Genomic DNA, 14,076 nt, shown 5'->3' with positions numbered 1-14,076 from the left:
CTGCGCTAAAGATCTAAGCAAAAGATGGGAAATGGCATCAGTATGAGAGAAGGTAAATGCATGAAATGATGTGGGTCACTTCGTTTTTATTAGCAGTTCTTTTTAAAAAAATAAAAAATAAAAACCACAACAACCTTTCCTATCCTTCCAGCCCTTCATAGACGAGCTTGTGCCTTGGCAGCTGTCGCAGCAAAGAGAATCCACCTGTGTGGATCCTCTTGGGAACAGTCGTTCTCCTTCATAGGCTGGCGAACAGTCAACACGCGAGAGCCTCATAAAAACCCTGTGCTCTTTTTTTTTTTGGAAGCAGCAATTATTTCCTTCCAGCGGCTCAGAGTTAAAATGGCCCGTGCAAAGTTCTGGCTGCTCACAGGGCTGCTGATGCAGGCCTTGTACGTGTTTGTGCCCACCCGAGGCGAGGAAGAGACAGCTGGGGAGGAGGGAGAAGAAGAGTGCCGGCTGCTTGGGAAGTTTGATCTGCGTGGCTATGTGAACGCGGAGGATGCCATGCACGTAATTGGAGGGATGTTTCCTATGCATTTCAGGACCATCCTGGAAGAAGATCCGACCAGCACGCCGCCCAATTCGCCAAAATGTGAGGGGTAAGCTGCTTCCTCCTCTTCTCTAGCCCTCCAGAGAGTTTTTGCTGTATACAGAGTCAGCACCGGCGGTCCATTGAGCTCAGGTGGACTCTGTAGGGTTCCACAAAGGGATTTTCTCCCTGCCCTAGCTGGGAGATGGTGGGGATGGAAGCTGGGACCACATGAAAAAGATGCTCTGGAGTGGCAGCCTTTCCCTTGCTTGAAAAAACAACTGTGGCAAGGCATGGGTGGGTGTGTTGTTATTCATGGTGATAGCTGGCCAAGGGCTTTCTCAATACAGTGGTGCCTCGCTTAACGAATGCCCTGCTTAACGAAATTTCTGCTTAACAAAAGGATTTTTCGAGCGGAGGTTGCCTCGCTAGACGAATTCGTTTTATGAAAAATTTGTCTAGCGAATCGCGGTTTCCCATAGGAATGCATTGAAATTCAATTAATGCGTTCCTATGGGCAAAAAAAATTCAAAAAATTTCAATGCATTCCTATGGGATTCGCTAGATGAATTTTTCGTCATAAGAAAAGACCCGTGGAACGAATTAAATTCGTCTAGCGAGGCACCACTGTATCCCAAGCTGGGGATAGACAATAAGTGCATCAGAGGCCGAAAGGGGATATATAATATAGACATAGATGCTCAGGTGGGTAGGCATTTGCTTCTTTTGTCCTGCCATCACCTTCATTGGAAAGGGCCAGTGCTCAGAGGTAGAGCATCTTGTTTTGCAGCAGAAGGTCCCAGGTTCAATCCCCGGTCATCTCCAGGGAGGGCTGGGAGAGATTCCCTGTCTGAAAACCTGGAGAGCTGATCAGGGTTTCCCAAACTTGGGTGTTTTTGGACTACAACTCCTATCATCCCTAGCTAGCAGGAGCAGTGGTCATGGATGATGGGAATGGTAGTCCACAGACAGTTGGAGACCCTGTACTAGACTCATTGGGCTGACTCATTGCAAAACAGCACCCCATGCTCCTCATCAGATATGGAAGGTATTTTGAAGTTATAAACTATGAGCAAAGGTCAGTTTGTTTGAAGTGGTTTTCCTGCTTGGTTGGCAGCATATTGAAGGGATGGCCACCCATCCTTTGCTTCAGTAAATACTAGCGAAGGAGAGCCCACCACCTCCCAAGGGAGACTGTTCCGCTGTCAAACACCTCTCTCCATTAGGATGTTGTTTTGCCATAACTTGCTTCCCTGCAGTTTCCACCCATTTGCTTTTAGTCCTGCCCTCTGTGGGCAGGAGAGAGGTGGGCTGAACTCATGGAGCAGAGCCCCTTGAGGGCATCTTGAGCGCCAAAGCATTGAGCCATCACTGTTGAGGTCAGAGCCTACAGTGGGATGAGGGTTTACACCATAAGCAGCAATGCTTCTCTCATGCTACCTGGGATGTGGGTGCGGGGGATGAGGGTTATTGTTAAATAAAGATCACTGGGTTGGATTCGCCATAGCACTAACGATATGGCTCCATTAGTGCAATCACCCCTCTCCTCCCTTATGCACTGTTCTGGGGGTCATCCTGACCCTCTGGGGGAGATTTGGGAGAGCATGAGGGGCATGCTGAGGAAGGAGAGGAGAAAAGTTCAATTGTGCTAGGAAGAATCCTTTACACTGGCTTCCGCTAGTGCACTGAATTAGCTGAATAAAGCCTTACATTTCTTTTTAAAAGGGTGTGTGTGTTTGTTTGTTTGTTTGTGTGTGTGTGTGTGTATGCATGCATATGCACCGCTTGGTTATAAAAAAAACCCTCAAAACAGTTTACAAAAAAAATGAAACAAGAAAATTAAGAAACAATTACAGTTGTACTTTAAAAGATACAAAATACTAAAAACAGATGAAAATAGGGTTGCCGTGCACCTGGAATTTTCCAGATGTTATTGCCGGACTTTAGCCATTGGAAAGAGTGTCCGTGCAGGAATAGTTTAAGTGTCCGGGAAAATCCGTACATATGGCAAACCATGCCGGAAGTGTAGATTTTGCTGCATTTCCTTAAAAGTAGCTCAGAAACTTCTTTTTTGTTTTCTTTTTGAGATCTTGCAAAAAGAAAAGGAAAAACAAAGCTTTTGTGTCTGGATTTTCACTTTTTGAAATATGGCTACCCTAGATGAAAACTCTCAACTCTCTAAGCCATCTGGGTAGGCTTGTCTAAACAAGAATGTTTTAGCAGGCACTGAAAAACATAGTATAGTGAAAGTTTTTAGAAGACATCTGAAGGCAGCCCTGTTTAGGGATGCTTTTAATGTTTAATTATTTTATTTTATTTTTCTGTTGGAAGCCGCCCAGAGTGGCTGGGGAAACCCAGCCAGATGGGCAGGGTATAAATAATAAATTATTATTTTTATTATTATAATAGGCAGGGAGTTCCAAAGTTCAGGTGCTAAATGGCTGAGTTCTTACAAATGCGGAACTGATATTACCGGTATGTAGTTCCTGTAGTTGCGCCAGTTCTGCCTACTGAAACAGTTGAGGTACATATATTGAAAGGAATTGAATTATGGGGTGGGTGGGTGAGACTGTGCTCTGTACAGCCCTCTCACCTTGGGCCTCTCTGGCTTCAACGACTGTACCGAGAGAAAACACTCTGGGCATCTCGGCCTCTGAGAACATGGAGGCAGGCAAGGCCTTCTATCAGGGCAAGGCCGCAGCAACACCATGGAAGGTCCTTCACTGGGTCCTGGGGGAACTGTTGCCTGCACAAACAAAAGTGGTTCTCGTCAGGTATGTGGTTGCAGCACCCACAAGACGTAGCGGAAGCCACCACCTTTGGTGCCATTAAAAGAGGATTATACGACTTCATGGATAAGGCTATCAACGGCTTCTAAACCTGATGGGTACTTTCTACCTCCAGAATGCTTTGAATACCAATTACTTGGAACTGCTGTTGTGCTCAGATCCCGCTTGCAGAATTCCCACAAGCATCTGGTTGGCCACTGTGGGAACAGGAAATTAGTTTAAAAGGGCCACTTGTCTGGTCCAGCAATCTCTTCTTCTTATGTGCCAGAGGGCCCTCAAATTGGTATTATTATTATTATTACAGTGGTACCTCGGGTTACAAGCGCTTCAGGTTACAGATGCTTCAGGTTACAGACTCCGCTAACCCAGAAATAGTACCTTGGGTTAAGAACTTCAGGATGAGAACAGAAATTGTGCTCCGGTGGTGTGGACGGAGCGGGAAGCCCCATTAGCTAAAGTGGTACCTCAGGTTAAGAACAGTTTCAGGTTAAGAGTGGTCCTCTGGAACAAATCAAGTTCTTAACCTGAGGTACCACTGTGTTGTTGTTGTTGTTGTTGTTGTTGTTGTTGTTGTTGTTGTTGCTGCTGCAAGAGTGACAATGTCTTCACATAAGGTAAAGGGACCCCTGACCATTAGGTCCAGTCGTGACCGACTCTGGGGTTGTGGCACTCATCTCGTGTTGTTGGCCAAGGGGGCTGGCGTACAGCTTCCAGGTCATGTGGCCAGCATGACAAAGCCGCTTCTGGCGAACCAGAGCAGTGCACAGAAACACCGTTTATCTTCCCGCTTGGAGTGGTACCTGTTTATCTACTTGCACTTTGACGTGCTTTCAAACTGCTAGGTTGGCAGGAGCTGGGACCGAGCAACGGGAGCTCACCCTGTCGCAGGGATTCAAACTGCCAACCTTCTGATCAGCAAGCCCTAGGCTCTGTGGTTTAACCCACAGTGCCACCTGTGTCCTTATGTCTTCACATAGCAGCAGGGATATCAGAAGTTGCAGCAAGCATTCTCCAGAGGATATAGAACTAACAAGAAAGCAGATTGTGGCTGGACATTAGGAGAAGCTTCCTCCATGGAAGGCAAAGGCGCTGGGTTGCCCCCAAGATTGAGGGGGTCTGGCATGTGGTGGATGTGTGTGATGTCACACCAGCATCACATACTGTGTGTCATGTGCAATTCCTGTCACTGTTGCCCTTTGGTATCTAGCACCTTCTCCGAATCCTCTCCCTCTGACCTCTCCTCAGTGTTTCGCCACCAATCTTTGGGTTCTGAGCCTTCCTCCTCTGGGGTTTTCCTTGGGGGTTCCCTGGCTGGGGGCTCCCACCATTCCTCCTTGTCCCGTCAAACCCTGACAATGAATTTATTTAGCTGGAGTCTGTCCTTGGAGTGGAATGAGGAGGTACAGTGCTGAGTGGGTAGAATGGATTATACCACTTGAGACTGATGGTGGGGGGAAATATGCATTTTGGAATGGCCCTCCCCAACCTTAAAGAACTCCATGCAAATTGTTCATTCATTCATTCATTTATGACAAAATGGTTTCTATATGCCAAATAGAGCACTGAGACAGTGTAGGGAAAGCTGGAATGGAAACTTTCTCCCTGATGATTTCTAATTGGCAGGGAGTCTACCATCCATTCTGCCACATCAGCATTTTCCCATTTCATTCAGACTTCATTCTGTCTGTTATTATATGAACAGCCCTGTGCATGGCACTGCTTGGGAATTCTAGGAACGCCTCCCCCCACTCCCAACCAATGTGGTTTTTTAAATAAGTGGTTCAAATTAGTGCCGTTTTGAATGGTTCTGTCAGCCATCTTGATTCAAAATGGCATCCAAATGCATCCAAACATAGATGAGAACCAGCTTCTTGATCTGAAGAACAAATTTGGTTATGATAACTTAAGAGGCATGCAAATGTGTAGCAAACAAAACAAACTTTCCAAAATATGTAGTAGATGTAATATATATGCACTTTGTACATGTGTAATCTCCCAGTCTGAATCTGTGGCAAGAAAACAGCAGAGGACTATAGCTGCTGCTGTTGTTGGTGTTTAAATTTACATACTACCCTTCATCTGAAGATCTCAGGGCAGTTCACAAGATAAAAACACAAAATAAAAACACAAAATAAATACAGTGGTAACGAAGAGTCGGGCATGACTAAACGACTAAACAACAAACATCTTGGTTCTCAAACCTAATCCATTCCGGGAGTCCGTTCCACTCCTGAAACAGTTCAAAAACCAAGGTGTGGCTTCCAATTGGCTGCAGGAACTTCCTGCACTCAAGTGGAATTCGTGTCGGATGTTCGGCTTCCAAAAAACGTTTGCAGACCAGAACACATACTTCTGGGTTTGCAGCATTTGGGAGCCGATTTCTTCAACAACTAAGCCGTTCAAGAACCAAGGTACAACAAAAACAAAACAATACCTCCCCCCCCACATTTACCTATCCATCACGTTTATCTAGAATATGAACTGTATTTATTTATTTATTTATTGCCATGAGGTTCTCTAATTATGTGTGATGGAAAATGCTGTCTCTTAACCAAGTAAGCTATTTGTTGGAGAATAATAGATCAATTAGGGCAGGTGTGCACATTTGTGGCTCAGGATTTCTGGTTTGTTTGTTTTTTCTTCTGCTTGTGGCAAAAAGGGCAATCAATCAGATATTAACTCATTTCTTACAAGCACAATCTGCTAGCATCACTTACCTGGATAAAGTTGCCCCATGATCCTCTAATCCAGGGGTAGATGACCTAAGGCCCGGATGCGGCCCAATCACCTTCTCAATCTGCCTTCGTTCACCCCCCCCCCAATATAGTCTGAAGGATGGTGGACTGGCCCACAGCTGAAAAGGTTCGCTGACCCCTGCTCTAATCAGAAGAGGGACTTAATCACAGAGGTGTAAAAGAAAATTCACAATGCCCTGGGGTCCAAGGCTATTTAGAGCTTTAACTTTCAGTAAACAGCAAAACTGATGCACCAAGCCAGCATTGGGATCAAATGCAGCCCAAGCAAGCCATACAAAATAAAATAAGTGATGGAAGTTATTTAGAACAGCCAGGGGGTAGTATCTTTGTTTGCTCTGGGTCTTGCTTCTCAGTTCTTTCTCAGTGCCATAGAACTATACAGTGGTAGCTCGGTTTACGAACTTAATCCATTCCGGAAGTCCGTTCTTAAACTAAAACCATTCTTAAACCGAGGCGCGCTTTCCCTAATGAGGCCTCCCATTGCTGGTGCCCTTCCACCGTTCGGATTCCGTTCTTAGACCGAGGTAAAGTTCTCAAACCAAGATACTATTTCCGGTTTTGCGGAGTTTGTAAACCAAATCATTCTAAAACCGGACTGTTCTTAAACCGAGGTACCACTGTAGATTCATTGAATTGTAGAGTTAGAAAGGAACCATGAGGGTCATCTAGGCCAACTCTCTCTTTTGCCCAACATGGGGCTTGAATCCACAACCCTGAGATTCCACCTGTGCTGGGTAGAAGAGTTCTGTCTCTGTCTCTTTTTTTCATATGCATATTTTTGCATAACGATTTTCACTATGCAATGAATTTTTTGGCACGCTGTTCTCAAATGTTACTCCTATACAGGACTTTACTGGAGAACAGCATTGCAAAATTCGGGGAATTGAATAATAGTTGTGTTTTGGTATGAATATTGTTTCGGAAAGCACGAATTTGTTAGGTTCACATTAAATTTCTCCTTCACCCCACTGCCACAATGGCTGGTACCGGGGGAAGGAGTTCCTGCAAAAATGTGGACACCCTCCTTTTAGTAGCCAGCATTTGCTTAGCTTTGCAAACTGAGTTTCCGCACCAGCCCAGCCCTCCTGGTGCCAATGGATTTCTGAGCAGCTGTTTCAAATAAGGCTCATTTAATTAATTGTAATTAGTCCCATGAGGGGATGGATTAGAAGGTAGAGATACGGCATTGAAAAATAGTTGCAAGAAAAACAGTGACATTAGAAATATTAAGGGAAGCTTTTAAACTTCACGCGCCCTTTGTGGGGAGTGAATTGGTGTGTGTGTATCTCAAGATCTGCAGTGCATGTGAGAGAAGATATTGGCAGGGGAGTTGTACAGGCAATGCTACTTTCCCCCACCTGCTCTATAGTTAACACACACACACACACACACGTTTTCAGGGAAAACACAAATAATATGTTTTCAGTGAAAAAATAATGTGAAAGAAAGGAAATAACCAAAACAAGAGTGTATAAGTACTTACTGTAAGTGATACAATTAAACCAATAAATGTTCTTCTTTTCTGAGGCTGGCAAGCTTTATTTTCCACCAATCCTTTGAGACTTAATTGGGGAAAGTATTCCTCTCTCTCTCTCTCTCTCGTTTCTGTTGTTCCAGGGTGTATGCTGGCAAGTGACAAAAGAATTCACTGTGGTTTCTGTAACAATAAAGTATCTGGCATCAATGATTGTTAGGAATTGCAGCCATCTCAATGGGAGTAATACCACGTACCAGAATGCATTGCCAGATTGTGGTGTATGCACTCTGAATACAAAGCAGGGATATAGCTGACCTTTCTACCAACTGCTATGTAAACTGGAAGAGAGTCGTAGGTTCGCTTCTTGCTCTCTTCTGGGAATTCTTTAGCTGCTAATCAATAGGTAGAGGGTATTTAAACAGTACTATTATGGAAGCCTTAGCACAGGGATAGACAGGGAGACACCAGCCCTATGGGATCTATGGATGGTATTTGGCTATGTTTTAATCAGAATTCTAAGGTTCACCCGCCAGAACCAGGTTGAAACAGTGGTTCAGTCTGATGAACTTACCGGTACTTATATTCAAGCTCAGGAATTTGTGATAGTCATTCCTAGAATCAAACACAAACTCCTGTCACATAAAAACCCACTCCTTGTTTCCTTCCAAGCATTTTTTTAAAGGGCTCCAGGGAAGGGCCCTAGATCAGTGGCAGAGGAACTGCTTTGCTTTCAGAAAGTCCCATGTTCTCCTAATTTTGCATGCAGTTCTGCCTACTATACATATATTTGCCAGATCCCATCAATATAATATATTTCTACTAACATACACATTTTTATGCATACATCCTCCTAATACAGTATGTGCATTTTCATACCTACTGTTTTGTTGGCGTACCACACCCCAAAATTTAGTAGGGTGTGAAACACAGGATAGCTGTGCTTCAGTACACATAATATTTTGGGAATCGCAAATTAGATAGGTTCACATTAAAATACAAAACTGAATTTCTCCTCCATCCCTAGACCTGACACATCTCACTTGGCAAGACATACTACATCTCAAAGTATTGGTATTCCAAGATTACATGGAGATCTGTCGGTAGAGCATGAGACTCTTAATCTCAGGATCATGGGCCCACATAGGGCAAAAGATTCTGGCATTGCAAGGGGTTTGCCTAGATGACCCTCATGGTCCCTTCCCACTCTACAATTCTGTTATTTATTCAGTAGTCTGTGTTTGCCTGAACTTGAGTCTGGACTAACGATTCTGAGCCCCTGTGTTCTGATTCAATACATGATATCCAATCACAGAACATTATAGGATTTGGGCCAGTTTAGACAGCCAATCACGTTGAGAGTGGGAGTGGCCCAGGCTTCCAGAAATGTATATAAGCAGTTGCTTTGCCTCGTGGTCCCGTTCTGTTAGTTCAATAAAGGTTCTTGCTGTTATCACTGTGTTTTGCTTTGTGGGAGCCCACCTACACTTCAAATTCTATGCTTCTATAAATGAAACAGGGAGGTAAAATCGATCCGGATGATCTCCTTCACCCCTTTAGGCCACATTCGCAGAGTGGTGTAACAATAAATCCCTCTTCCCAGGGAGCTCTGGGAATTGCAACTCTTTGAGGTGAATGGGGATCTCATAAAAACTCTCAGCACCCTTAACAAACTTCAGCACCCAGGATCCTTTTGTGGAAGCTTTGACTGTTTATCATCAAATTTATGGTGTGAATGTGACTCTGGTGTATGAGAACTGTGTTGCAAAGACTCTAATAATCCCCTCCTTCTATTACAGCCTGAAAGCCTCTTAACGCAAGGCCTGGTGAATAATGGAAGCATTACATTTTCCCCAAGTTTCCCCAAATGATGTCAATCTAGAGAGTTGGAGGGTGATAAAGGAAGTGTTTTGTTGTTGTTGTTGTTGTTGTTGTTGTTGTTGTTGTTGTTGTTGTTGTTGTTGTTTTTACTCTTGACCCTGAACAAGTCATACTGTTTCAAAAACTAGAAATAATACATCCACCAACAAAAAACAGAAACCATCCTTTATAAGCTTGCAGAGGGTTCAAGCAAAAGCCCATCAGGCACAGGAAGAAAAAACACATGCAGTTGAGGATGCAGCTGTGATCAAATGGAAAACTCTGCCAGTTTCTTCTCTTTCACATTAGGGCAGTGTATTTGCTTATACAAGTGGTTCCCAAAGTGGGCTGACTACCAGATTCTGAAAAGCTGGTATTGCTGGACCAAGTTCATCAATGTTATTGAATTAATTAAACTCAATACTTTTCATTGGAATAAATGTGCAACTAATGGTTATTATTGTTGGAATATTATTATGTTATTATCTTCCTTAGTGGGTTGTGCAAACTGCTATTCAGAATAATGCTTTCTATAGGCTGGGGGGCACTGGGGATGAATTTATGGAACCAAGGAGACAGTGCCCCCCCAAATTTTGGAAAGAATTGCACTATACCTTTAAAGCACATTCAGAGCACATTCTTTCTCTCAAAGAATTCTGGTAACTGTAGTTTGTTAAGGGTTAGGGAATTGTAACTAGGGTGGGGTTAAACTACAGTGCCCAGAATTCTCTGAGAGAGAGAACAGGCTATGAATAGGCTTTAAAGGTGTAGTGTACACAGCTCGTTCCCCATCCTTGTTCATCTTGTCTATAGTCAGATGTCACAATACAACAACAACAGATATCATGCTTCAATGCAATCTAGGTGACTGTTCTTGTGTTGCTGTACATCAAATGTTTTCAAAAATGCCACGTAAGAAATCACCTCAAGTCATTTTCATATGGTACTTATTGCTTGGGGCTATGATCATGTAATAAATTTTCTGATCATGCAAACAGTCCCAAAAACCTCTGTCTATGGCATAGACTCTATGCACCAGCATGAAGAAACCTAAAGATGCAGTTGAGAGCTGGTATAATGTAGTGGTTAGAACTATGCATGAACAAGGCCTTAATGGTTAAAGTCTCGCCTCAGCACACATCTGCAACATGGAGCAGTAGTATTTGCCTTACTTTACTACATGCTGAGAAATAGGACTATCATCTGGTTGAATGAATTTTAGTCGATTGGGTTTAGTTGATTAGATTTATGGAGTAGAGAAATCAGTGTATTTCACATTAATGCTCCCATTCTATAAAGATACTTTCTCTTAAATGAGTCGTCTTGATTTTGATGAAGTGAACTTCCAAGTAAGGATGCTGAGGATTTCAGCCTGGTTTTAAATGCCAGCATAGCAGGGATGGACTCCAACTTCCATCAGCCCTAGCCAGCTTGTCCAATGGCCTGAGATCTTGGGTATTGTAGTTCGACGACATCCTGAGGCCCACAGTTCCCCATCCCTGGAGCACATGATTCAGTGATTTGCTACAATTTGTTTGCGGAAAGTGCTTATCCTTGAAGTAACCATGGGGTTCAACAATGGGAGTGGGCAATTACTTGGGGGAGGGGAGGCTTCTTCCGCCTCACCCCATTCTGGCCCCATCTGTGGAGGTTGCTTCTTCTACAGCAGGTCTCACCAGTATGAACAACCTCTGGTGAATGCGGAGGATGCAGCTTTTCTTTTAGTGTTCTTTTTCTTCTTTTAGAGAAAGTCCTGCATGCGTTCATATTCTTCTTCTCTGCAGGTTTAATTTCCGGGGTTACCGCTGGGTCAAAGCCATGATACACGCCATAAACGTCATAAACAAGGACGAGGATCTTCTGCCAGGCATAAAACTGGGTTACCAGATCTACGACACATGCTATACAATGTCCAAGACGGTTGAGAACTCCTTGGCTTTCCTCACCGGGCAGAATGAAACAACCCCTGTGTTCCGTTGCAGCACCGGTGCTCCTCTAGCAGCAGTCGTTGGAGCTGGTGGATCAACTCTTTCCATTGCATCCTCGAGAATCCTTGGGCTTTACTATTTCCCTCAGGTATCGTGAATCCTGGAAAGCACGGAATGCCACCCTCTAGGCCTCTATACCTGGCACTTGGGACACTCTCCAGGCCACACCCCTTTCCCCAGGCCACACCCACCACTGGCTTTGCTTCTTACCTTCCTTGCGTGTTCTGCCTGGCTGGACTGTGCCCTTGAACTCTGGCCATGCTTCTTGCTTGTCTGATGGAGCACAGAGAGGGATGTGTGAGTGTGTAGAAACTAGCCTATTGTACCAAGGTAAAAATTGTATTTGTTGCTCCACTGCCTGTGGCCTGTGGCCCTGCCCAACGTGTGGCCCCTGGAAGGTTGTGCAGAAGGAAATGTGGCTCTCAGGGTGAAAACTGTTCTTTCCCGCCACTATAAAGCTTTTACTGTAAGAAACCAACCGAAGGTCCTCTTCTGATATCAGAAGGACATGTTGTAGGGAAGGGGAAATTATGGCCTTCCAGGATTCCAATGCCCATCAGCCCCAGTTAGCATGGTTGATGGTAAGGGATGTTGGGAGTTTGAGTCCAACAACATCTGGAAGGCCACAATCCCCCAATCCTTCATATACAGAAGGCATGGGCAGCAGAGCCAGGAATGGAGTCTTTATTCTCCAGAACAAACCACATTCCCTCTCTCTGTGGAAGTTTTGAAAGGGGTTATATGGAAAATAGCAATGTATTAGAACTGCCAGCGAGTCCTGCCTCTCCAGCTTCTTTACCTTGCCTTCCATTCTAGCTCATTGGTCCACTTCTCTAAATTGCCCCATGGCTGAGCCTTGGCTTGAGGGTGAATGGGTTGGTCAGTTCTCAACCCATGTGGCAACAGTCTGCACAATGCATTCTGCAAGGAATGGGGTGGCAGATTTTTGCAATTCGACATACTGAGCAAAGTGCGCACAAATACTATGAAATATGAGTCAGTACATTCTGAGCTTGAGTTACAAAAATCATGACTACTAAACAAACAGGTACACAGGAGCAAGTCTCACCCCTTTACAAAACAGTTGAAGTAATGCTTTCTTCTTTTGAGTTCTAATTTGCTTTGCTATTATGAACTGTTTTGTGGAAAAATCTCTTTTGCAGGCCTGAGCTGTGGCCCACTTGACCTTCTTCCTGCAACTGTTGTATCATTTTCCTTCACATTTTCCTCTTTTTTTGCATTTCTTATACACGCCCTTCTTAAATCTCATCTCATCTGTAAGCGCTTTATGCAGCCACATTGGTTTCTTTAGGTGCCTCCCACTTCAATTTCTTGTTGGAACCATCTGTATTTGTGCCTTCAGTAGAAAGTTTAAGAAAATCCCATCCATCTTGGACTCCCCTCTCTTTGAGTATTTCTGACCATGGAATCTCACCCAGTATTTCCTTAAGCTGTTTGAAACCAGCCTTCTTAAAGTCCAGAGTGCATGTGTGACTACACTCATCTTTCCCTTGCCTGTGTACAATGAAACCCAGGAGGACATGATCACTTCCTCCCAAGGTTACCAGTACTTTCACTTTGTCGATCAGTTCCTCCCTGTTGGTGAGGACCAGACCCAAGATACAGTAGATGATCCTCTTGTTGCTCCTTCCACCTTCTGGGAAATGAAATTGTCAGTGAGGCAATAGAGGAATTTGTTGGACCTTACATTCTTGGCAGAGTTTGAGTTTCAATATATATTGGAGTAGTTGAAGTCTCCCATAAATAGTATATCCCTCCTTTTGAAGATTCGGTAGTCTGCCCTAGGAAGGCATCATCCAAGTCTTCACTCTGACTTGGAGGTCTGTATCAGACACCCACAGTAAGTTCACTGTTGTTTCTCTCTCCTACAATTTTTGCCCATATACTCTCAATCTGCTTTTCAAGCTCCAGGTCATAGATCTCTTCACAAATGTACACATTCTTTAAATATAATACTCCTTGTCTCTTCCTGTTTGGCCTATTCCTTTTGAACAGGTTATACCCCTCAATTTCTACATTCCAGTCATGAGTCTTATCCTACCAGGTTTTACCGGTAGTAATGCCTGTTAAGTCATATTTGCCATCCTGTATTAAGATTAAAATTTGTCTTGCTTGTTTCCCATACTCTGTGCATTAGTATTGGGACAATTGAAACCATGAGTCATTCCTTTGAGCTACTTCCCTTCTTGTAGTTTCTTGCCCTTCAGAAGGTTTATATAGCACCACTTCAGTTTCCTGTGCATCAAAGCTATTATCCCCTGTACCAGGAGTTCCCCTGTCGTCTGTAATTGTGAACATAAAGTCAGAAAATATTAGTTCCAGGGATCAAAGTCAGGTTGGAGCACTGGTGAAGATTTCATAAAGAGGTACAAGGCCAACTTTTGGAAGTAGGACCTGGTTAAGATAACTCTGGAGGCAGCGTCGATTACAGGCAAGGATCTGAATCAAAGTGTCTGTCTAAAGGAAGCTAGATGGCATCATGACAGATCCTAGTAAAATCAGTCTTCTTCTTCTGTCTATACGCCTTCCTTTCAACAAGAACCAGCTACCTGAAGTGTGGGATTATTCCCCATCACCCTTCTGTTTCTTTGGCCCTTCTTTGGCTCAAGCAGTTTGTCTTCCCAGTGCCCTCCTAGACTTAGATAATACATGTATG

The 14,076-nt window shown here is 43.9% G+C and overlaps 1 protein-coding gene across 1 annotated transcript in view; it reads left to right on the top strand.

The window, feature by feature from the left end:
• Positions 1 to 362: 362 nt before the first annotated feature.
• LOC118093931 (vomeronasal type-2 receptor 1-like) overlaps positions 363 to 14,076 on the top strand; it is a 31,548-nt gene continuing 17,834 nt past the window's right edge. Inside the window, exons 1-2 of the mRNA XM_035133785.2 lie at positions 363 to 602; positions 11,196 to 11,487. Coding sequence (XP_034989676.2) covers positions 382 to 602; positions 11,196 to 11,487 — 513 coding nt within the window. The 5' untranslated portion in view covers positions 363 to 381. The remainder of the gene's footprint in view (positions 603 to 11,195; positions 11,488 to 14,076) is intronic.

Source organism: Zootoca vivipara, chromosome 5 (assembly GCF_963506605.1).
Source record: "Zootoca vivipara chromosome 5, rZooViv1.1, whole genome shotgun sequence".
NCBI lineage: Eukaryota > Metazoa > Chordata > Lepidosauria > Squamata > Lacertidae > Zootoca > Zootoca vivipara.
This window is presented reverse-complemented; position numbering and strand designations above follow the sequence as displayed.